This window comes from Aspergillus neoniger, assembly GCF_003184625.1.
Source record: "Aspergillus neoniger CBS 115656 unplaced genomic scaffold BO87scaffold_32, whole genome shotgun sequence".
Classification (NCBI taxonomy): Eukaryota; Fungi; Ascomycota; class Eurotiomycetes; order Eurotiales; family Aspergillaceae; genus Aspergillus; species Aspergillus neoniger.
The window spans coordinates 277,051-300,637 of record NW_020291160.1 but is presented as its reverse complement, the minus strand read 5'-3'; the positions used below and the strand labels follow the sequence as shown (position 1 = coordinate 300,637).

Below are 23,587 nucleotides of genomic sequence, written 5' to 3'. Positions count from 1 at the left end.
AAAAGGCGCGCCCGGCCGGACGATCTTCGCTCGTGAAACAAATCCAGCGCAAAGCAAGTCTTCCCCTCCCGCCCGCACGTCCTTTCTTTCTCCAACTTTATCCATCCCACTTGATTCCTTCCCCGCGACATATACCTTAATTATTATTCTATTCTCATCCTCCAGCGATCTCCTAAAATGTCTGCCAACAAGCTCCACGCTGCTTATGTCGCTCCCGACCAGTCTCGCACTTTCGAGCACAGCATTTCTTCCCCGCTCCCCTCCGCCGACGCCGTCCCTCAGAAGGTGACCTATCTCGCTGAACTACGCAAGCTCGTACCCACTCTGCAGAACGACATCAACGTGTTCCTGACCGAGCGCATGGAAGAGGACAAGAAGGCTGCCGAGGCACAGGGCCAAAAGGTCTCTGACAAGGAAGCCAAGGAGGAGGAAAACTACGGAGAAGAGGTTGTGGAAGAGGATGCTTGATCCTTCCATACCCGAAATTCAGACAGTTGAGAGAAAGAGTGTGGATGCTACGGCTGACGAGGAACGAATCACGACTAAATAAATCATATGCATGGATCATTGAATACCGCTATCCCGGGGTATCATCGTGTAGGAAATGTCCGCCACTCCGGTATGCTTTCGTTGAACAAGACATGGCCAGGAAATGCGGAAGGAAGATCAAATAAAGCGAGAAAAAGAAAAGAAACCCGGAAAAGCACACAAAAAACCGCGATAACCGATACCACAATAAACCACAAACCTCTATATACACACAAGTCAGGCTCAACGCATGCGATTGGCACAGCCAAGATGGACAACCGTGTTACTGCCTTCAGTTAGCCAGGCTCGAGTCATCAGATTCTGGTGATACTCACTCCGGAAACACATTAATCACACTGCCTCCGATCCGCTTGTGGCAGATGCCGCAGACCCGTTCTTCGGTAATGGTGACATGTCGCGAGCGCGTCGATCGCCCGTCCGTCCCCTCTCCTACCAACAATTGCGCCTGCGTCTTGATGTCTTCTGCCTTTTGCAGGTTGGCCACGATCCGGCTCTCGTTGAGGATTGTGTTGGCGGCCCGCATACGGCCTTTGAAATAGAACTCGAGCTCTTTGACCGGGAGCGATTCCGGGATCAGATCCAGAGCAGAATTAGGTGGCAGCCGGGATCCATGTTTGGCCAGCACCTCAAGCGCGGGCCCGTACCGTGGCTTGTAGCCATGCGGCGGCGATAGATATAGAGACAATAGAGTCAGATAAATCGGTGGTTTATCATCCTCATACGGCAGTAGAGATACACAGCGCGAAGCCGCTCCATCCGCAGCAGTTGTATCCTCCACTTTATGGAGATGATTACAGTATCTGGACGGTCAGCAGATTTCACGTAAAATCGATAAATCCAACTCACTCTTCAGCCTTGACGTAGTCCTCCAACTTGAACACGTAGATTTCCAGTGCCTGCCGGTGTTGTCCCATCTTGCTGAAGACAATCGCTCGTGCCTCGAAGAACTCGGGATCTGTCGCAAGTCAGCAACGCCATGTAAGCGCAAGAAGGGTACTTACCATCCCGGTCCAAACGATCTAGAATCTTAGCCGGAGAATACTGGGAGCTGGATCTGAGCATATTCAAGAACTTGCTCTGCCAATTGACATAGTCATCCAGACTCGAAAACTCCCATTCTTTCGCTTGATGCTTTTTCAGTCGTTCCAGGTAAAGGACGAGCAGTTTCTGATGCAAATCTGGTGTCATATCATTCAGTTCCCCAATGATATGCTCCAGGTATCTGACAGCCAGGTTGACATCAATGCCTTGCAGGAAGTCTAGCACGCGGTCTCTTGGCAGCGTCTCCGCGTTCTCAGTATCTGCCAGGAAAACCTCCATCCCCAGCTCAGGGTCCTGTCGTACCGGCCACTCAGCGAACTCGAGGATCAAATCAATATGGTCTGGGGACAGATTCTGCAGATAATTGACTGTTCGCTTCGGTCCGTGCAGCTGCGGCGCCGTCTCTTCTTCCTCGTCGGCTTGTCCAAACTTCTGGAGTAGCTCCAACGCCTGCCGGTGCAGCTTCTTTCCATACAGAAAGTCAATCAGATCGTTGTGACGTCCTGTCTCCTCCAGCTTCTCCATCACTACATCCGGGTCACAGAAGTTGGCAATGCGGAACAATGACCCCGCCAGAGCTGGAATAGCGTACATGTACGCCCGGAAGAGAGTCGTATCCACGAGTCTTGCCTTTTCCCGCAGCTTTTCCCCAAGATCATACTCACCCTCCGGATCAATGCTCAGCAGCTTCATGACCGAGTCCGTCAACGCATCGTTCGCGCTGTCCGTCGTCGCATCGACCACCTTCAGCGTGCCATCCGGGTTCAGGAAGCGTTGGAACCGCCTCCGCACATCCGCCAGATACCTTTGCAGGTCACGAACAGCCAGCTTGAGATCGGCCCCTTCCAGCGCCTTGTCACTCTTGGCCTCCTCGACGACCTTGCCCCGGATACTGCCCGCATCGCTGGCATCATCTGTGCGCGTCCGCAGAAGAGACATCACCGACGGAGCATGCGAGAGTGTCTTCGGCGCTGGCGCTTCCTCCGCAGCCGGCGCATCCGTTGGGCTATTGTTCTCTTGCGTCTTAGACTGGCTGTCTGTCGTCCCATCTTCGGACTCCTCCGGCTCCTCGACAATCGACGACAGCTCCCCCGCGATGATCTTCGGATATAGTCGTATGACCGTCTCCGGGGGCGCAGATATCTCCGTGAATAAATCCATCGAATCAGTATACTTTCGCATCTTGAACAGCCCCTCAGCCTTCTCCAGCTTGATCTGGCGCAGCCGGCCCTGCTTATCCCTCAGCAGGGCATCCTCCAGCATACTAGCCAGACTGATCGCCTCGTCCAGATATCCCTTCTCGACCAGCGAGTCAATCTGCGTATCATAACTCAGCGCCTCCATACGCCATATTGTCCGATCACTTGCCACCAAGAAGCCCTTCCCAGCATGCGCCAGACTAATTGTCGGCTGCGGGATATGCATAATACTGGCAGACGGTAACGGCACCGACTGCAACAGTGACAACGTCTCCGGATTCCGCACCTCCAACACTCCCTTCGAGGCATCATGCAGCGCCAGCAGAAATGGATACGAATACCCTATATCCGCCGGCGCATGACTCCACGGAATCTGCCTTCTCCCCAGCGAATTTCCCTGCACATCAATAAAATGCGTATTGATATCCTTGGCCAGTAACACCTGGCCCTCCTTCAACCTCGTTGCCAACGGCTTCGGCGCACTGCCCCCAAGCCCCATATAACTCATACTGGCGACTCCCACCCCGGCCAGTCTCCCCGTACTCTCCTGACCCCCTAACCCCCCTATCCCAGACGGACCCGTCAAATCCGTCACCGTCCCACCACCACCCCCCTCAATATCAACCATCACAAACCCAGACCCCAACCCAGCCACCAACCTCGTCCCAGACACCCACGTCAGCGTCTTAATCCCACTCACCAGCGTCATCTCCATAGGCCCGCCCGCTTCCATCTCCATATCCCTCCACACCCACACCATTATCTTCCTCTTCACCGCCACCGCCACCCTCGACACAATAGCAGGCACGCCCGTTTCGGAATCATTCTCAATATTCGACGTCACCGCAAACGTCGTCGCCCCCTTCGTCTTCGCCAATTGCTCCTGCAACGAATACGTCCCCAGATCATGCAACGACACATATCCCCCGGACAGAGAAACAAGCACCTTAGCCTCCTTAATCAACGCCAACTGCTCGATCTTGTACCGCGAGAACTTTTCCACTTCGCGGAGCAGCTCCGTGGGTTTCTTGCTATGCTGTTGTTGTTCCCGGTTACCGTTCGTAGTCCCGTTCGCGATTATCCCCGTCTCTCCGTTGCCGTTGCCGTTGCCGTTTCCATGTTGTTGTTGTTGTTGTTGCTCGGTAGTAGTATCTTTCTTCCCCTTCCCCTTCCCATCACCATCCTGCTGCTGCCGCACCTCCCCCTCTCCTTCTTCCTCTTCTTCCTCCTCATTCACCCGATATATCCTCAAACTCCCATTATTCAGCCCCGCCAGGACGCGATCCCCATACGCCAGCACAGACTCGATGCGTGATCGATCGCGCGGTTTGAGTTCCACGAGCGGACGGGCCGTGAATGCGGATAACATCGTCGAAGATATAAACCCCTATCTTGCTGCTATCTGCGTATGTATGTATGTATGTGTTGTGTATATATTCAAGTAATCGGTAGGGTATAGTGTAGGGCGGTGTGCTGGCTAGCTGGCTAGCTAGCTAGCTCGGTACGTTGTGGAGGATGGATGCTCGGGAGGTAGGTAGGTAGGTAGGTAATGCGCCGTTCGCGATCGATCGGGGGTTAGGTTCATGTCATGTCGTGGGTGTGAGAATGTGCAATCAGTCTCTCGGGGGAAAGGGCGGAGTTAGAAGGTGGAAGTGGGTGTCATGGTAGTGGTGTTCGTTGTATGTATGTAGGTGAGTGATGTGGTGCGGTTCGGTGGTTGGGCGGAGGTTGATTGATAGCGGCGGAGCTCCTACGGAGGAGTGAGTGTCCAGCTGGGCCGGACAGCTGCCCTGCCTGTCTCCCCGGGCCGTGTGCCAAGATGGGTTTCCCCAGCTGGCTGTGCCTGTACTACAACTACGTATCTATATTCTGGATTATCTTGTGACAGCATCCCTTGCGTGCCATTTGAATTTAAAGAAGTTTGTAGCATTGATTATATCAACGTTGTCTTGAGTATCTAGTCTATTATGCTAAGCTAACCGATGGATGGATGTCCTGCACACACCGCTACTATCCCATCCATGGGTGTGCCATCCGCTGGCTTAAAGCTCCGATCCCATGCAATGAATCAATTCCATAACTGCCAACCGACCGATCAAAACCCATAACGCAGCCCGACGGACCGCGACCGACAAGGAATCCGGACTTTTGCAAATATCAAGACCAAAGAATGGAGTGAACGCACGGCGCATGTACAATGTGAAGGTAAGCCAGATCCCGATAGGGAATGAGAGAAGGCAAAACCGATAGGTAGGATAACTATAAGACCGAAAGGTCTGATGTGTTTCAAGCTTCAAATATAATAATAGTCGTCGGAATGCCTCTCAGATCATGCCTTGATCTCAGTGGGATATTCCTGGTGTTTGGCCGATGTGCCCTTCGCACGCCATGTCGAAACAGCGGGGATGTCTGCTCTGAAGCGCTGCTCGTCGGTGCCGTATGCGCGGGGCGTGAGCTTGATTAGCGTATGGAGCGGCACCTCCATCCAGGGACTTTGCTCCTGCGGCGTGTTGAGGAAGTAAGCATAGATGCATCGGAGAACTGCCTGGTGCGTGACAATGATGACGTTCTCGCTACGCTCCAGCTCCATGATAATCGGCTCTAGCCGGATGACTACATCGCGGTATGACTCGCCACCCCGGTAGCGGTAGTTGTACTTGTCTTCGTCGCGCGCAGCAAAGTCTTCCGGGTACTTTTCCGCAATCTGCTCGTACGTGAGTCCGTCGCAGACTCCGGAGTCGAGTTCATCCAGCGCCTTCCACTCTAGCTTCTCGAAGCCCGTCTCCGCGGCGAGATGACGAGCCGTTTGAATCGTACGTTTCAGAGTTGACGTCCAAATAACGATCTTGGTGTTGGGTGGAACCCCAGACTTCTTTAATAACCCGGGCAGCGCTCGGGCGTATGCCTCTCCTCGCTCTGAAATGTTGGAGTCGCCGCCAATTTTCCCCGTTAGATTATATTCTGACTCGCCGTGCTACATACGTTAGATCAATGGTATTTATAAGATGAGGACAACTTACTCGAGATAACCAGATCGAGCGAGGTTTGATGTGAAGGTTCTGGATGTAGTAGACCAGCCGACTGGAAAGGTAATCCTTAATCTGATTAATGATGACGGTCGACCCGACATTAATCAGTTTGACGTAGGTAAAGTGCTTCTCGTTATCGTCAATGGTCTCATAGACCTTCTCGTAATTGCGAATGCGGTTACGGAAATCGAGAGCAGCAACTTCCGGGTCCTGCCCCTTGTAGTCCGGCGACGTTGTCTTGACTTCCAAGATGTTGTTCATGATCAAGTCTTCATCATCACATATTGACTCGACATATAATGTTTCGACGTTTGCCTCCTGGCAGCGTTCATGGATCCAGCGCCGTCGCTCTTTCGTGGAATTGGTCGCATCCAAGATAGCTACGACGCCTTTCCCGGACTGAAACCACTGGAGCATATCAGACACCGCAGCCTCGGCGGCGGCGCGTCTCATTTTCTCGCCTTCGGTATTATGAGGGTCGAAGAAGTTCGCATTGGGCTGTGGCGTGCCTGCACGACGGTAGCTGCCGACGTTGAATACCCGAGCGGGGATGCCAACCCAGGCAAGATATCGCATTGCTGCATCAATTAGTGCCTGACGTTGAACAGCCAAAATCACCAGAGCGTACCTTTTCCAGCTATGAGACTCTTGCCTCTGGCTGGGAGGCCAACCATGACCACACAGATCTTCGAGTCATCGGACTAAGAAGAGTAAGTCTCTGGAGTGCTGCCATTGCGAAACGACGTAGATGCCCAAATTGAGAGAGTAACGAGTTGCGACGAAATAAACATGATACAGAATAAACAAGCAGCGTTGCAGTGCAATGTCCAGGGTCATCGCAGACCCGGGCAATTGCCCCTCCCAAAAGGAGGGGTATACAGCCTCAACGGACGCATGGCAGGGCAGTACATAACGTCACCGGCAACACTGGGTCACCGCGCCACTTCAATCAACAGACAACGACAAAAGAACCGTTTCACTTACGCTGGCGAAATAATTATGGCCATTGCCCCTCCGAATGGAACCGGACGACATGATGAATGAGCGGAAGGAATGAGCAGGGAGTCGACTCCTGACTGGGATCGACTTGACTGGGATGAGGCGAACTCAAGACCTCGGCCACCAGGGGTGCCCGACCGGACGCAAGCCGGAAGAAAGGATATAGGGACGGATAAGGTCAGTAGCGGGTAAAAAGGCACAGGGCGTGAGAGTAGCGAAAGTGTGATAGAATCTGCAAGTAATGGGACGTGTCGGAGGGAGAAAATATTCTAGAAAGTTGAGTTTGGACAGATCCGGCCTGTCTTTGGTATCGGGGGGAGTAGCAATAGCAAGTAGTACAAAGTAGTGGCAGTAAGTTAATCGATCAACAGCAGCTCTGGTTGGATGCCATTAAACCCAACAATTCGATGCGGTGAAGAAGAAGAAGCACAGACGTCATGCCGCGGGGCAGTCGCAACAAGGCCGAGAGTTCCAGGCAGGAAGTATCCTGTCTTTTAAAAGTTGATTCATTCACTCCCTGAAGGTAAATCGAAGCAGCTCAGAACACCTCTGGAAAACTTCGGTCGCAGAATATCCGGGGAGATGGAAATTTCCCCAGTCTTGCCTGATCGTCTAGCCCCCCCCCCGACAATTTCCCTCCGAATTGAACTAGTAGTAGTAATATTGCCTCCCTTCTGGCCACACGTGATCTCCTGCGTTTTCGTCGGGTAAAATCGCGACCGAATCTGGATGGGAAGAGGGGCGCTTCGGGATGGACGAAGGGAGTCTGGATCTTGGGCGTGAAATCTTTGGTACAAAGTTCCTGAGAGGCTCCCCCGGTGACACTTCTTATAGTCGAGGATCGCATGATATGATACTTACTTTGTACTATCATCCTGAATGATTTGATATCGAATGGAGCCACGCCGATTGGGTCCCTTGCATGTCTCCCTGGTGGGACTTTGGACGACTATCAGCCGAACTCCTCATTACCCCGTACTCCTGGGGTCGATTTACATGAGCGATTTTTCGTCGTAGTCTGGACCCAATGAGCCCAATATTGGGTGATGCTCCGGTCGATTCCGTCTAGTTTGCGGGAATTGAAGTTTTCTCGAGTGCGCGTGACCGATACAAACTACTACCTCCCACTATCTATTGACTGCGAGATATACCCAAAAACGGAAAACGTACAAGAGATGGATGATGGATATTCATGAGTGATTATATGCATTTGTGGATATTATAGATAGGTAAATTCCAGGCGTCCTGCTATGCAATGCTTTTGCCGGCCATCGGGCCGATATTTTTAACCGTGTCCCCCCTTTTTTAGTCTCCGTCCCCGTCTCATATCCGTACGGTAGATGCGTAGCCCTACGGATACAAACGTCGAGGCCATCGATAGATGCTTCAGCGCGGGTTCTTCAGCAACCCTGCTAAGCATTGCCCCTTTCCGCAGACCCATGGCGTGCCATTGGCTCCCGGTCCGCGGCTTATCAACGGAGGCGGAGGCGGATGAGCGTAGTTCGTAACTTCTTTTTTTGGGGTGGAAGCCCCTTATTCATATCGTAACAACGTCAGGCATCTATTTTTAGTGTTGGGGGTGAAGTCTGGTTCCCATGATGGATGATTGCTCCGATGTGTCGCGCTAGTGAGACTACTATGCGGCGGCCGCAACCTCCTCAGCAACAGGGGTGGCTTCGTCCCGGCTGGACGACCACTTGGGTCTCCGCTCTTGCGAGTTGTTCTCTCCACGGGCTCTCTGGACCCGGAGGACGGCACCCCAGGGACCTTCAGCGCGGTTCAGAGCGTTCATGGCATTCTCAGCCTCCTCGACGCTGCTGAAGTCGACGAACAGGTAGTAGTGGTCACCGGGCTCGAATCTCTTCGCGGGGTGAGGAGCGAACAGCTTGCTGACATTCTCACTATGCAGCCAATTAGCATCCCGGACAATCAATACACGCAGGGACCAATCCATACACTTTGTAATCCTTGAAGAAGTTGGTCATGTTGCTGGTGATCGCCTCCTGGTCCGTCAACCTTGGGAGGCCGCCAACATAGAGGCGACAGCTGGGATCGCTGTTGGAGGGGGTGCTGGCGGTGGTGGTGGTAGTGGTCTTCGACGGAGTGCGCGGGGGCTGAGCCTCGTCGCCGCGGCGCCACCGGTCCATGCTGAAGGGAGAAGAACGAGTCTCACGAGGGGAGGCATCCGAGCGCGGCTGTTGCTGTTGCTGCTGCTGAGCCCGCTCACTCTGGGTCTTCACGACACCAGGCTTGATCTTGACGGGACGACCAAGCATGTCCCGACCGTCCAACTCCGTCATGGCGCGCTCAGCCAGCTCCTTGGTCTCCAGATCGACAAAACAGTATGAGGGGTTGCGGCCGGTGAAAGGGTCAATGGCGATATCGATACGCTCGCTATTAAGCACTCAGTTTGTGACTCCCAAGGGGTGTCTTCTGTTCAAAGAATCCATACATTCGGAACTCGGCCGCATCGAAGAGAGCCTGCACATCCTCCGACTTGGCCGTGTAGGGCATGTTGCCCACGTAGAGACGGCGGCCCTCCGAGATGGCCTGGGGCACATGCGGGCTGGGTCTGCTGAATGCAATTCTCGAGGTGCTGGTCTTGGGACCGGGGGATCCGGCAGCGGCGCTCTGGCCACTAGGGCTCTCATCGCGCTTCACACGCCAGTTGGGGGAGTGGAAGGCCCGGCCTGTGGTTCTGACCCCATTCTGGAAGACATTCTTTTGGGGAGCTAGGCACGCATTAGCGATTTAGGATATGGCCGTGAAAAATTGGATTCAGCCCGAAGTGAGCAGCCCAATGCGATCGCCTACACACTTTGTTCCTGGGGCCTCGGGCTCTCGGGAGCGTCGACCATTGTGACGGTAGAATGTGAAGTGAGGGGTGAAGGGTATAGTCTATGGATTCAAGGTTCATTAGTATGGATTGACACAGAATTTACTTATTTCCTAATCGGACAGACGATCATGGCAGTCAAAAGAGGTGATTCATACCGTGAACAGGACAAAAGAAGATTCACAGAAAGCCAATGATTGCCTTCCAGAAAATGTCCAAGACAAGAGAAAATCCCCCGGACAACAAAAAAAGCGAATGCCAACACAAAAAAACGTCGACGCTGTAGCCTGCGTCAGAAAATTGCCCTCTACATTTTTTTGATGCGAAATGCCGCCAAACAGCGCAAATGCCGCAAACAGAACAAACATCTGGAAATGGATTAATCTCTGCGCTGCCGATGATTGGCCTGTTAGCGAACCGGGGGAGATTTTCTTCATATAAAGCCGCCCTTTGTTTTTTCTCATTCCATCTTCACTCACTTCGACATCTATTTCGACAGACTCTGAATCAAATTCAGATGTCTACCTAATATGGTGACTGTCTAATGGACAGCAGCTTCAAAGCTACGGGATTAATGCATTCCGTTAATTGCTTTGCAGATCTGCACAATTGTCACCAATACATTTTCCTGCTCTTTGTTTATTGCTTTGTTGTTTACAGCGTTCCACACATACAAGTCATCCTTCAATGATGAAGCAAGATTTCACACAGACCTGTTCCGAGTTTACAAAACATGCGGATCCACGATCGTTCCAACTGCTGTCTGACGATGTGATGACTTGTATTCCCTTGCCCTTATTCAAGATAGATTTTTCAAAGAATGGATTTTTACTCGTGAAATGATTCCACAATGTAGTCAATAAATAAAAATATGTCCTCATACAATTATAGAATACATCCTAACGCTATCGATATTTGTTTGCATAGCATACCCTACATGATAAGCCTACGGATACTCCACGGCGATAGAATACTCCGTATCTGCCCTGGCAATACTATAAGTTAGGGGCAATTGGTACCGTCATTGCCTAGAGGCATTAACCAAGGTACATACCACTAGCCCTACTTATCGAATGGTTTGTTCTCAGATATTGAGCAGCCAACCAAAACCCCTTATACTTCAATAGTAAAACACCGTGCCCGGACTAAGTCACTTAGAAGACAGCTTCAAGTATAAACAGTAAACTCATGGTATATATTTTCCACTCAAACTATAGAAACACCACCTCGTCTCGTCACTCGTATACATCATACTTATATTTACACTTTCCCATCACCATCCCATTCTGATATCCCAGTCCATCCAGGAACATCACTACATTCCAATTAGAAAGACTACCTGCTACTCACCCCTTCAACCCCCAAACCGCACCCCCAATAACCCCAAACACCAATACATGCAAGAGAACTCCCAACCCAGACATAAGCAACAACACCCACCCCTGCAACTGATTCTTAACCACAACCTCCGAATACCTCTGATCACTAAAGCTCACTCTCGAATACAGGGTCTTCCACCCCAAAACGGGCACATATCGCTGCAACGCCTCCTCAACATACTTCCTCGCCTTGTAAACCGGAGAATTCACCCCACCCCGCAACTCCAGATAATTCCTCCTGGAGAGGTCATGAATAGCATGAGCATCACGAACACGCTGGTTCGAGTACTTCGTCAACGCCGCGGCGCGGGCATGATCCTTATTATTCGACAACTTGCCATGACTGAACACGCGGTGCTCATCGAGTAAATCGAAGAGGATCCGAACGTCCTCCATCCCTGCGTTCAGTCCCTGCCCGTAGAACGGGAACATGGCGTGCGCGGCGTCGCCGATGATCACGGCTGCGGAGCCGTAATGGTGCGGGCTGCATTTTATGCCGATGAGGGGGAGGTGCGGGCTTGGGTAGAATTGTTGGGAGAGGGAGGATTGGGAGATCAGGTCTGGGCAGACGCCCGGGAAGTGGGTGTCGAAGAAGTCGAAGAGGGTGGCTGGTGGGGAGGATTTGAGAGAGTCGAGACAGGATGCTGGCGCGAAGAGAATGCAGTTGAAGGATTGGTCTGGGCAAGGGAAGGCGCAGAACATGTATTGCCCTCCGGGCCAGATGTGGAGGTAGTTGGGGGGGAGTCGGAAGGTGTTGGTCTTTTCGGTGGGTGGGATGCGTAGTTCGCACCACACTGTGTCGGCGTATTGTTGTTGGTAGTCGAGCGGAGTGTGGCGCATGATTTGTTGCCTGGTTATGGAGTGGGCGCCGTCGGCGCCGATGAGGAAGTCGAAGGGGACTTCTTTGGGTGGGGGTGGTGTTGTTGTTGTAGTGGATGGTGAGGGTTCTTCTCGTTGCTCGAACCAGACCTTACGGGTTTTCATGTCTGCTCGGATGAGCTTGTGGTGGAAGAACATCTTCACGTTGGGGGTGGCGTCGAGCTCTTGACGGAGGGCGATGTTGAGGGCTTTGCGGTCTAGGGAGTATAGGGAGTTTCCGTGCACGTCGTATTGGTGGAATGTCTGTTGGAGTTTTCCTGAGACGGTTCTTCCGTGGACCATTCTGCCGTGCATGGGGATGGCAGTCCGCATGATGGCTCGGAGTAGGTCAGTTCGACCGGACTTTTCGAGGGCTCTGATGCCACGCTCGGAGAGAGTGAAGTTGATGGATTTCTGAAGCAGGGGAGAGGCGCCTGATGGGTTCAGCCGCTCGTCTAGAGGATGACTTGTTAGCTAGACGTATGAGTATACGAGTTTCTTGTGAGAACATACCCCCACGCAGTTCGTATACTTCTACATTGTCATGGTAATGGCTGGCATAGAGGGCCGCCAGGGAGCCCACTGGCCCACCACCAACGATGACAATCTTTCCGTCTGCAGCCATTGTAGTCATATTCATTGTTCTTGGAGACTCTGATGATGTCTTCAGGTATACTCATCGAGGAGACGAGGAGCGAGCTTATATAGCTGAGGCACGCTCACTAATTACGCGATATAGACCATGAGAAGATTTGCGCAAAGTCTATACTGGCAATAGCTGTAGCACTTGTCTCATTCTCGACACTCTACCGTCATCAGGCAGGCAGGGCCACGAGATCATCATGGAGAGCAACCATGTGGGCCACCTCTCAGCCGTACTTACATCTTGCTCCGAGTATTGCACGAGCTATACATACTAGGTAAAGAGTAGCACGTTGGAGCGGCACGTTCGTCGGTTGTATGCAGCTGTGACGACGATTCTGCATTGACGTAGGTGAGGGGTTGAAGTCAATTCCAACCATCCAGGCATCAGTCAAGGATATGAGAGAGAAGAACATAGTAGATACCGTAACAATACCAACTCTTGGATGCAAGTCATGTGGAGACATACATAGTACTAGTTCTCCGTAGTCCTAGTACTAGTAACAGTAGACAGCAATGCTCAAACCCCGAAGGACCGCAATATCCAACGACACCACATCCATGGCTGAAATTAATCTAACCTCGGGCAACAATGCGACGCAATTGCATACTGATCGTATTATCATGTAGAGGTGATGTGCTCAGCTGAAATGCACGTTGTTGTTGGCGCGGCAGATCGAGCGCAAACGGAAACCCGATGATTGGACACCTTACAATGTAACCCCTCCTCCTTGCATACCAAGTTTAAACACCATTCAGCTCCATTCAGCTCCAAAGAGCCTTACAACCTTAGTATTAGAAATCACTAGTTACGGTCAGAGGTCCAATTCCGCACATCGTGCGACTTAAACTAAAAGTCTATTTACCTGCACGTCCAACCTGAACGAGCCCGACGTTCATGACCTATCCACCAACACCACCGAATCTAGTAAGTGTACATACTTTAATCCATATAACCATACCTACGTCCTCTAACTTACTGCACGCCATGCAGCAAAAATCCTTCAGCCAACTCACCCAAATACCCACCACTGGCTATAGCTTAATCTCCGCAATCAATAAAAACCTGCACCTTGCGCCATAAAAAACCATGTCAAACCCGCCAAGCAGAAGAACCAACACCATCAACAAATTCACCTTCACCCGCCCCGGCGACGTCGTATACGAGTTTCCCAAATACACCTCCGCCTCCTGCAAAGTCCGCATTACTCTACCTCCAGGCAGCACCTGGACCTCAGGCCCACACTGGCACGAAAAGCGCATCGAATACTTCCGCGTCGTGCAAGGCGCCGCCTGGTTCACCCTAAACGGGGAATACAAAGTCTATCGGCCGTCGGACGGCAACGTGCCGATCCCATTGTTCACGGTCCATGAATGGGGTCGGGCTCCCGAGCAAGAAGAGGGGGATTTGATTGTGGATGAATGGACGGCGCCGGCGGATTCGTTCAAGATTGCGTTCTTCCGTAACTTGAACAGTGTCATTCTGGATGAGACGAGTGATGGGAAGACACCGCCGAGAAGTGAGTGGTGGTTGACGCTGCAGCTGTGGGTGATTTGCCATGGCTTGGATAATTGGCCCGTGTTTTGTAGAGGGTTGTTTGGCGTGCAGTGGATTGTCACGCATGTGTTTTTGGGTTTGGTTGCGTTGGTGGGTTCGGCGGTCTGGGGGTTGAGGGCTGCTTATGATGAGTATACGGCACAGGGGATTAAGGATGTTATTCGAGCTGCTAAGGAGGGGAAGAGGGTGAAGAGAAGAGGCGTTGATTGATACATTGATTGCATGTTATTTTGTGTATGATATTTGCCACGTCAGGGTTGAACGTTAGGCCGCCTGCATGAATGTGATACTATCGTTGCCAAGTATGCAGTTGCAGTAACTACACAGTTTGCTTTAGTAAAGCGTCCAGCGTAGCTTTAATCTGGAGTAGAAGTTAAGTCTCGATTGGCTTCAGCAGGTATACACCTCGTGATGCTGCCGTGATCGGCCCAGCACTGGCCCACATTATCATTTGTTCAAACTCAACTAACTAACTGCGATTGTCTGTTCTACCCCTTCGGATAGCCTACTGAGTATTGAAACCCGATTCATCTACTCCAGCGGTGACTGATACTACGCAGTTGTTCTTCTTGGCAGACACTTGCCGCTACTAGATAGATGGTCTACGTGAAGCACCGTCTCGTATTCCCGAGGATATACCACCAATCCCTGCTCCTAACTATTAGCTAGTGTACAGCGTCTACACCAGATATCATATTGAATGGAACTGGTAAGAGCACTAGGTAGATAGGTCGCACAAGTTCAGCCCAGCCCAGCTTAGTATCATACCTGTATTTATTTTTGTACCTACTAGTATCCTGTTCAAATGTTAAAGTCTCCAAAGTCGAATAGCTCATATAATATACACGTAGACCAATCATCAAACCATACAAACCAGGAAACAATTTCCGATTCAAATCCCGATCATTGCTCCATAGACGGGTTAATTGTATATGATGTACTCCCCACCAGCTGAAACCACACCTACTAACTACTAACTACTACCAAACACACCGCGAGGACCTAAGTAGAGAAGTTAGTAGATGTCCTATTTGCCATACTATCATCTCAAGCCAATATCTTCTTCACTATGATTCACCAATACACAACTATTTATTAGATTACTTGCTGCTCACGCTTACAAGAACTCAGTACTACTTACTATGCCCTAAACATGCCCGCGAATAGATAAAGAAATCTACATCCATATTATGTATAGCTCTATCTTGGTGTCAGATCTTATCCATCAGTCCATGCACTTACCTACTCTCTCCGAGTCTAACAATCATCTCGACCCCATCTCAGCTGAGGTGGAGTGGGGTCATGCTTGCTAGCTCCGCGTTAGTAGAAAGAAGTACGTACGTACCCGGACGCCTTAGTTCGCCATTTGCCACATACACACACAGGGGGCTTTCCGTGGTGGGAATATCTTTGTATCTTCCGATACGGGGGATGAGCTGAGAAATAAATGAGGGGGTTTGGTGAGGGGCGATGAGAATATGTTATTGCTTTTTGCTACCATTGGGTGGGTGCGGGGTTGTCGACAGACAGGATTATCTTAGACACTTGAGAATGAGCAACGATTGAAGTTCGAGTGGGGTCATGACTGATTCAGCAAAATATTTTGACGATCTAATTAGGATTATTTGACAAAGCAACTGTTCGGCAACTCTGCTACAAGCTAAGCAACATCATCATATCATATCCTCCATTTTGTAGATCTTCATACATATGACCATCGATCACGACAGGATCTCCCCGAAGGATCAGCGAGATCGTCAGGCAGTGTTGTATCCAGCCTCGGTCATGGGAACCTCGTCGTCTCGCTCGTACAAGATCTCCGGGCGGATCTTCTGGCGTAGAATGTACCTTCGGAAAAAGTAAGGAATCTGGCGAAGTCCATATGCGGCATGGAATCGCGTCGGAACCGAAAACACTTGGTCCAATTCCTCCAGCGTCTTCCCCTTGGTTTCAGGCATGAACATCAGGATTAGCCACCATCCGACGATGCACCACCCCGCGTACCAGCTGAAAGCCCCCTGCGGGGTAAATGCCGCACGCAGGGAGGGCCAGGTAATGGCTAGTAGACAATTGAACAGCCATGTTGTCGCCGTTGCCAAAGCCATGCCGTGGGAACGGACGTAAAGTGGATAGGCTTCGGCGGAATAGGTGAATGGTACTGGACCCTCCCCGACAGAATACACTATCGCGAATAGATACGTGCCTAATGCAATGCATCCAAGACGGGCTGAAGAGTGTGTATCCTCCGGTATCCAGAAGCTGAAGCCGGTAAAGAACATAGACAGTGCCATTAGAGGAAATGTGGTGAGAAGAAGGTTGCGACGGCCAAACGTATCAATTGTGTATACAGCCGGTATAGCGAAAAGCCAGTTGATCATGCCCCATCCGAAAGAGGCTGCCAGTGCTTTTCGCTGGTTTGATACGGACAACTGCGTCAGAGAATTTCCCGTCGTCCCGAGGAAGATCTCAGATGAATAGTAGGCAATAACATTGACACCTGCAGCACAGTTAGTACATTGCATACTAGAAATACTTGGTATCATACCGCAGAACTAATGCAATCGGTTAGCAGCGGCTCCCTTGGAAATTGCAGCTGTGGTTGACATACCTGTTGCATGAACATGACGAGCTCCGACGCAATCAACGCGCGCCGGTTTCGGGGAACGGCGATAAGTTCGATGAGTTTGTTCTGCCCCAGTTTCATGCCTGTCTCTGCCTGCAGCAACGTGTGCATGTAGTACAAATCACGCGCGGCCTGGACCTTGTTGAAACGTAAACTGCACATGGACTCATAGGCCTTGTCATAGCGGTTGCGCGACATGTACCAACGAGGCGATTCGGGGCACGTAAACACAAAGCAGCAGACGAGAAGGGCTGGGAACAAGGCTGAGGCCATCATCAAGCGCCAGTTGAGACCGACAATCCCTGCAGGGTCCTGTATCTCGAAGAAGGCCAGGTCGGCAACGTAGCCAAACATGATGCCAAACGCGGTCCACATCTGCCACTGCATGACCAAGGCACCACGAATGACCGGAGGGGCTGTTTCTGCGGCGTAGATCGGGACGGTGGCTGACTTGGGCCCAATGCCAAAGCCCAGAGCAAAGCGCGCAATGAACATGTGCCACCAGGTGTTGACAAATCCCTGCCAGAGACAGGTGATGGCCGAAAAACAACAGGTAATGAAGATGGTGCCTCGTCGGCCGAACCACGCATTGAACGGGACTGTTAACCAGCATCCGATCAGAGCACAACACATGTAGGGTGCGCAGTTTACAAGACCAAGCAGCCAGTTTGACCTTGATTCGCTGCCACGATCGATGCCGAACTGATGCTTGTAGAAAATCTGGGCGCCATTGACGACAGTTTCATCTGCAGGTGCATGATTGCCTTAGCCTGTGTCGTGCCACATCAGGCGTGTTGAAGAAAAGGCTTGGACTTACCCATTCCCTGAACAGCAGCCGACAGGGAACATAAGCAAATGACCAGGTACATTGTCCACGGCTGGGACCAGCGATGAGCGTATTCATTCGCCAAAACTGCCAGCTCCTGGGGGGTCAGGCCGGGCACCTCTGCATATCTTTCAGGGACCTGCGCCAACATGGCACCCATTGCAAAGGCGCGCACATCTTCTTCGTCACCCATCTGGTGAGTGATGGCGAAGTTGATACCCTGCTGGCGTAGTTCCTCCTGGGTGTATCCGGCCAGGGGATTGGCAAGCTTCGCGTTCATGTTTCGGCGCGCTCGCTCTGCAGCTGTTCCGAAGGAACGCTGGAGACGAATGTTTTCTCTATGGTCAGATGCATATTCATCATTCGAGGGCTTATTTTCGAAGATAGGCTCCCCGATAACCGGGCATTCCTCTTTTCCAAACATTTCCAGGTATTGGGATCTGGTCGCGATGATGGCAGCTGATACTGTGGGAGGCGTAGAAACGAGAGACTGCGTGAAGATCGGCAAGAATTAGCAGGTGTCGATAATGTGAAGAGTTATTTGAATAGGGAGACATGGAGAAACAAATTAGTGACCGAGACCGGAGACATCAACATGAATGGCCCATTGCACAAGGATGGATCGTAAACCTGGCTGGACCGTTGGCGCCACTCCGAGGTGCATCAACAAAGGATGCAAGCAACGACAAAGAAGTGTAGTGTGGGAAGAGCGGATGTGAACAGACGAGCCAAGCAGGTCTACCAGCGATAAACTAGATGATACAAAGAACTGTTCAACGCGTAGGATGTGATGCAGGGATACGGAAGAAAATGCGTGCAGAAGAGTGGAGTCTTGGGATGCATCACCACTTGCACAACTGGAACATTTGTCGACTCACCGTTTCAGCCAACATCCCGGGGCGATGACATCGACAAGCCACTGAATCAGATTGATTGCTGAGGCGGACGCGTTGCTGGTTTATCCTTTGATGATGAGAGGATATGGCAAAGAAAAGAGAGTAAGGCTGGAGTCTGACTAACGAGCGACAGGGAGAGACACGATTTCATTCACCGTGGACACATGCAAGACAAAGGAGGGAATGAGACTCATCCACTCTCTCTGAGGTTGGCTGGTCCTTGAGACTTAGAGACAGCCTTTGGTCGCGATCACAAACGTGAATCCCTGTCATCAGGAGTGGCATTTTGAGCAATCAGTGGGCAACAGTGAGGTTGTACAAGCCTCGTTTGCTGCAATGAGGCCACCCTCCATGTTGGATTGCGGTTTTGACATCCGCATGGCCATGCAACCCCAGATGCCAAATATAGTTTTCCTTTTTTCATCTGGACTGCATCCGTCAACACCGGGGCGATTTACGATCCCAGATCTAAATCTCGTGGATGTTCTGGGAGATTAAGGTGACAGACAAAGCACGGATGGAAAAGATTACCGAGACTCAATTCGCATCTTCAAATCCCCGGATCGCCGTCGCTTAGACATTGACTGGCGTGCGGGGTCGCTCTTACTCCACCGTCGGATCGCGCCAGACCCGTCGGATGGAGCCAGACATTGATGGTAGTCTATTATCCTCATTCCAGGATAGATAGTCTTGGATCATCCGATGGTTCTGATGCCGCTTTTCCGTTCGGATCTCCTTACAGCTGCATCTGTTGAGTGCCAGGAAACTTGGACGTCACTGCTCTTCCCCGCATTCCGCAATGGCACCAGATTTCCTAAACCGACTACATCTGGACTATTATCCCAGCTATACCGACAATTACTAGTCAAAGGACATGCTGTAAAAGGCAAGGGGACATGGGTTCTATAGGCTGGTGATAATGCACATCTGCAAGTCTCTGTGACGACATCGACTCTAGCCGACTGTAGGCCGCTCCACTGTCAGTCCATAGCTCATCCGCATTAGTCGGATGCAGACACTCCTACTTAATATCGGAACAGCAGACGGATAGGTAAATCCAGGTACTATCTATCCATCCCCCACTCTCCATAGTCCATACTCCACAGACTTTAATGTTATTTGACCGGAGAGTCCATGGGTCGGCAAAGGGTCGAGAGGGGGAACATACCCGCTTCCGACCCGCCTCTGCCTTCTATGATGGCATCACCCAGTTTATAAAGTAGCCCTTACTCCTCACTTCTTCTGCAGCAATTTGTACAATACCCCAGTTTATTTTTATTCTTCTTCTTCTTCTTCTTCTACTCCTATCTCACTATACACAACATGCTCGGCAAAATTGCCCTCGAAGAAGCCTTCGCGCTTCCCCGCTTCGAAGAAAAGACGCGCTGGTGGGCCAGTCTCTTCTCCACCGACCCCGAAACCCACGTCAAGGAGATCACCGACATCAACAAGCTGCGCATCGAACATGCCGACAAATACGGTGTTGGATACCAGATCCTCTCCTACACAGCTCCCGGTGTCCAAGACATCTGGGATCCCGTCGAGGCCCAAGCCCTAGCCGTGGAAATCAACGACTACATCGCAGAGCAGATCCGCGATAAACCCGATCGCTTTGGCGCATTTGCGTAAACCTCCCTCAACATACCCTAAAAGCCTCTACTACGTCATTACTAACCACTGCTCCATGTAGAACCCTCTCCATGCACAACCCCCAAGAAGCCGCCTCCGAACTCCGCCGCTGCGTCCAAACCTACGGCTTCAAAGGCGCCCTCGTCAACGACACCCAACGCGCCGGCCCCGACGGCAACGACATGATCTTCTACGACAACGCCTCCTGGGACATCTTCTGGCAAACATGCACGGAACTCGACGTGCCTCTTTACCTGCACCCGCGCAACCCCACCGGCACGATCTACGAGAAGCTCTGGGCAGATCGGAAGTGGCTCGTGGGTCCGCCGCTCAGCTTTGCGCAGGGCGTCAGTCTGCATGTGTTGGGGATGGTGACGAACGGGGTGTTTGATCGGCACCCTAACCTGCAGCTTATCATGGGTCATCTAGGTGAACATGTACCCTTTGACATGTGGCGCATTAACCACTGGTTCGAGGATCGCAAGAAGTTGTTGGGATTGGCGGAGACGTGTAAGAAGACGATCCGGGAGTACTTTGCTCAGAATATCTGGATTACGACGTCGGGGCACTTTTCCACCACCACGTTGAACTTTTGTATGGCGGAGGTCGGGGTCGATCGGATTCTGTTCTCCATTGATTATCCATTTGAGACGTTTGAGGATGCATGTGTTTGGTTTGATGGGGCGGAGTTGAATCTTGTGGATAAGGTTAAGATTGGGAGGGATAATGCGGCGAGGTTGTTTAAGTTGGGGAGCTTTAGGGATTGTGATGCGAAGATTAAGAATTAGTTGTGAGTTGTGGGTTAGTATGTATGAAATGAAAATGAGATGATATTTACTGTTTACTTTTGTGGGGCTTTTTTGGACTGGAGTTACTACTTACGGTGTTCGGCTGACGAGCTATGATGGTTTCACTAGAATACATCTCAGATCTATCTAGCTTCTACTACATCGGATATGTTAGTAAATATGTAGATCTGCTCCATTATGTCAGTCCACCTCCCAATCCTTGTTCTTTTTTTTTTTTTTTTTTTTTTTTTTTTTTTTTTTTGTTAATCTTTTCTTTCTTTTGTTCTTTTTTTGTGTTTTCGTTTTTCATCCGTCACTTTGCGTTCGCTCTTCTCACATTGGTATCTTGAAATCATTGCTTCTTGCATATGTATCAGATCCGTAGGATTCAACTCTTCCTCACACCAATCCTCAATCAACCCATCTCATGACCTAACCAGTATCAAATGAGCTTCATCCAAACCTGAAAGTCACCTTCAAAACACCCAACCATCATCCGAATCCTCATCATCCTTAGAGCCAGACACAGCAGGCTGCGCAGCCTTAGCCAGCGCCTCATACGCAAAGTCCCGGACCTTGACCGTAGGATCCATCTCCGCAGTGAAAGGAACGTAATCATTAACCCCCACCGCCGTCTTTGCTTCTTCCTCCTCCTTCTTCTTCTCCTCTTCGCGGCGTTTCTCCTCCTTCGCCTGCTCATACGCAATCTTCCTGGCCTCTGCCCGCTGGGCAGCCAGGCGCTGCCGCTCACGTTCACCGTTGATATGGTGCGCGAGCATGGCGCTTCTCCAGGCCTGAGGAGTCTCCTGCATCTCTCTGTAGTTAGGCTCCGTGTACCGCTCCTTGATGTCCACTGTGACTCTGATAATGGCATCATAGCTCTCTATGGCCCGGTTGATCAGATCCCAGACTGCGATTAAGGCGCGGGTCATTTCGACGCGCACGGGGTTCCAGTTCTCCTTCACGGGAAGCTGACGCTGGTAGTCATTCATGAAGTCGGTGTAGATGTACGCGTCGAAAAAGTCCAGGAAGACGGTGAGAAGGTCGCGCTCAGATGGGCGGGGCTTGTTGAGATGGCTGGATAGGGTATGCGTTAGCTTTATTTGCTTTGCTTTGCTTTGATTTGTAGTATTGGGTGAGAAGAATGGGATGGGGGGAGGACATACTTAAGGATCAGTTCAGTCATGTTTCTGAACCGAGTCACCACGTTGTACTGCGTATCTTCAGCGATCTGCTTGACCGAATACTCAACGCGGCGCGCCCAGGTGAGCTCTTGTTGCAAGATGTGATTCACAATGCTGATGCATTTTTTGAGTTCCTCTAAGTGGTGCATGACCTCTTTGACTTCGTCTTTGGTCAGTCCGAGGACTGGATCCACGGGAGTAGCGTGTCTGCGAAAGAGGAGGAGCTCAAGTCGAAGAACGGTGTTGCTCATATCAATGAAGCGTGTTTTGGTAGTCAGGCTCATGTGTTCGGAGCTGGTCATGGTCCGCATTTGCTCGAGGGTGCTCTTCTTGCGCTCCTCTGCAACAAGTGGAATCGAGTCAGAGCCAACTCCTGCGTGTCGGGTGTTCAACTGTGAGGCTGGGGTAGGGGGGCTCTCGATCTTAGGAGTCTCTGATACATTGGTCATAGTGCTCGCGTTGGTGGTTTCCTCTTCACCCGCCATGGTGAAGGACAGAGGCGCAGTTGCCAGCGAGTCAATCTGTCTGAAGCTGATGACTTCCTCGCAAAGCTTGGAGATAGCTAACTTGTATGATTCTTCAATCTGCCTGTTCTGGCGGGCGTCACGGTTTTCACACGACCTGTAGTATTCAGGGAAGCGCTCTGTGTTAACGTGTAGAGGAAGTGGGAGACTAGAATTGGGGTTGTTTTGAGTGAGGAAGGTCGGAGTGGGCTCTATGGGTTCTTCATTCACTGAAGGCCCGGGCTCCCCAATGCTCTCGCTTCTATTATCTGGTACGTTTGCCATGGTTGCCTCCATAGCAGAAAGCTCGTTGTCGATACCCATAGAAGAGACCATTCCCTCGTCTTCATCCTGGGCTTGCTCGGGATACCCCTCAAGATATGCGATGTGGTGGCGGTAGAGCTCACGGATACAGGACTCTATGCTCGACTTGGTGGAGAGAGTGCCACTGCTTCTGAGTTCGTATGCCATGATAGGCAGGTGGTCGCGTGATATCTTCTGTGGAAAAGTGCACCTAGAAAAGGAAGCCCGCAGCAGGATATCACAACTGCTCAGATGTGTTCGTGAACACCAGAGATCTTGAAGCAACAGTTTGCGTGATGGTAAACCATGCACAACTGCTTTTGCAGAAGGAAGATCACACACAGTATCACAACGCCTTGAGTATCTTGAGAAAGACTGAATATGGTGATGTTGGATGAGAGTGATGACGAGAGAAGAAGAACACTGGGAGATCATCTTCCTGAGAACACTTATCCAAGCGGGCCTGATGATGGGATCTCGGCGACGACTAAGCAAGGAGATTCACTGTGTATACTGCTGCCAACGCCTTGAACTACTTACGAGTGCGGCTGTGATCACAGGAACAGCGGTTGTGGGCACAGGGACGGAAATTATCTTGATGTGACAATCTACTATAACGGCTATCTTTGACCGTCCGAGATAGTTGGCCTTGAAAGTTGCAATCGCGGGCATGATATTGAACCAATCGGTTATACATGAGGTTCATATCTATACGGAATACTTCCATCCTCTGGCAGATGTAGGG

At 51.1% G+C, this 23,587-nt stretch overlaps 6 protein-coding genes across 6 annotated transcripts; 2 read left to right on the top strand and 4 right to left on the bottom strand.

The window, feature by feature from the left end:
• Positions 1–177: 177 nt before the first annotated feature.
• BO87DRAFT_429175 (uncharacterized protein) lies at positions 178–468 on the top strand (the record flags this gene model as incomplete). Its single annotated transcript, XM_025627486.1, has 2 exons — positions 178–285; positions 313–468. The coding sequence occupies 2 exons, from the start codon at positions 178–180 to the stop codon at positions 466–468; spliced, it is 264 nt and encodes an 87-aa protein (XP_025476479.1).
• A 101-nt stretch (positions 469–569) lies between these two features.
• Positions 570–4,505, bottom strand: BO87DRAFT_409352 (putative vacuolar morphogenesis protein AvaB). Its single transcript, XM_025626238.1, has 5 exons — positions 3,365–4,505; positions 1,551–3,271; positions 1,396–1,504; positions 869–1,349; positions 570–828 (listed from the first exon to the last, which is right to left on the bottom strand). The coding sequence occupies exons 1-5, from the start codon at positions 4,156–4,158 to the stop codon at positions 772–774; spliced, it is 3,162 nt and encodes a 1,053-aa protein (XP_025476478.1). The 5' UTR covers positions 4,159–4,505; the 3' UTR covers positions 570–771.
• Positions 4,506–5,118: 613 nt separating this feature from the next.
• On the bottom strand, positions 5,119–6,853 carry BO87DRAFT_389717 (bifunctional nucleoside/nucleotide kinase/histidine phosphatase family protein; the record flags this gene model as incomplete). The annotated part of the gene is made up of 4 exons (XM_025624902.1): positions 5,119–5,763; positions 5,810–6,396; positions 6,447–6,519; positions 6,803–6,853. The coding sequence occupies 4 exons, from the start codon at positions 6,851–6,853 to the stop codon at positions 5,119–5,121; spliced, it is 1,356 nt and encodes a 451-aa protein (XP_025476477.1).
• A 1,600-nt stretch (positions 6,854–8,453) lies between these two features.
• Positions 8,454–17,963, bottom strand: BO87DRAFT_399967 (uncharacterized protein; the record flags this gene model as incomplete). The annotated part of the gene is made up of 9 exons (XM_025625488.1): positions 8,454–8,718; positions 8,774–9,211; positions 9,270–9,549; positions 9,965–10,112; positions 10,387–10,447; positions 15,939–16,587; positions 16,695–17,031; positions 17,104–17,459; positions 17,531–17,963. The coding sequence occupies 9 exons, from the start codon at positions 17,961–17,963 to the stop codon at positions 8,454–8,456; spliced, it is 2,967 nt and encodes a 988-aa protein (XP_025476476.1).
• A 1,697-nt stretch (positions 17,964–19,660) lies between these two features.
• BO87DRAFT_409347 (amidohydrolase family protein) lies at positions 19,661–20,944 on the top strand. Its single transcript, XM_025626237.1, has 2 exons — positions 19,661–20,060; positions 20,126–20,944. Exons 1-2 carry the CDS (start codon positions 19,759–19,761, stop codon positions 20,850–20,852), a joined length of 1,029 nt encoding a protein of 342 aa, XP_025476475.1. The 5' UTR covers positions 19,661–19,758; the 3' UTR covers positions 20,853–20,944.
• Positions 20,945–21,328: 384 nt separating this feature from the next.
• On the bottom strand, positions 21,329–23,010 carry BO87DRAFT_399965 (uncharacterized protein; the record flags this gene model as incomplete). The annotated part of the gene is made up of 2 exons (XM_025625487.1): positions 21,329–21,968; positions 22,019–23,010. The coding sequence occupies 2 exons, from the start codon at positions 23,008–23,010 to the stop codon at positions 21,329–21,331; spliced, it is 1,632 nt and encodes a 543-aa protein (XP_025476474.1).
• Positions 23,011–23,587: the final 577 nt, after the last annotated feature.

Bases quoted from the DNA above. Each gene is read 5' to 3' on its own strand.
- BO87DRAFT_409352 (XM_025626238.1), bottom strand. From the start codon at position 4,158: ATGTTATCCGCATTCACGGCCCGTCCGCTCGTGGAACTCAAACCGCGC. The intron at 1,505-1,550 runs GTAAGTACCCTT...GACTTGCGACAG, and splicing joins AGATCGTTTGGACCGGGATG to ATCCCGAGTTCTTCGAGGCA. The intron at 1,350-1,395 runs GTGAGTTGGATT...CTGACCGTCCAG, and splicing joins GACTACGTCAAGGCTGAAGA to ATACTGTAATCATCTCCATA.
- BO87DRAFT_409347 (XM_025626237.1), top strand. From the start codon at position 19,759: ATGCTCGGCAAAATTGCCCTCGAAGAAGCCTTCGCGCTTCCCCGCTTC. The intron at 20,061-20,125 runs GTAAACCTCCCT...TGCTCCATGTAG, and splicing joins GATCGCTTTGGCGCATTTGC to AACCCTCTCCATGCACAACC.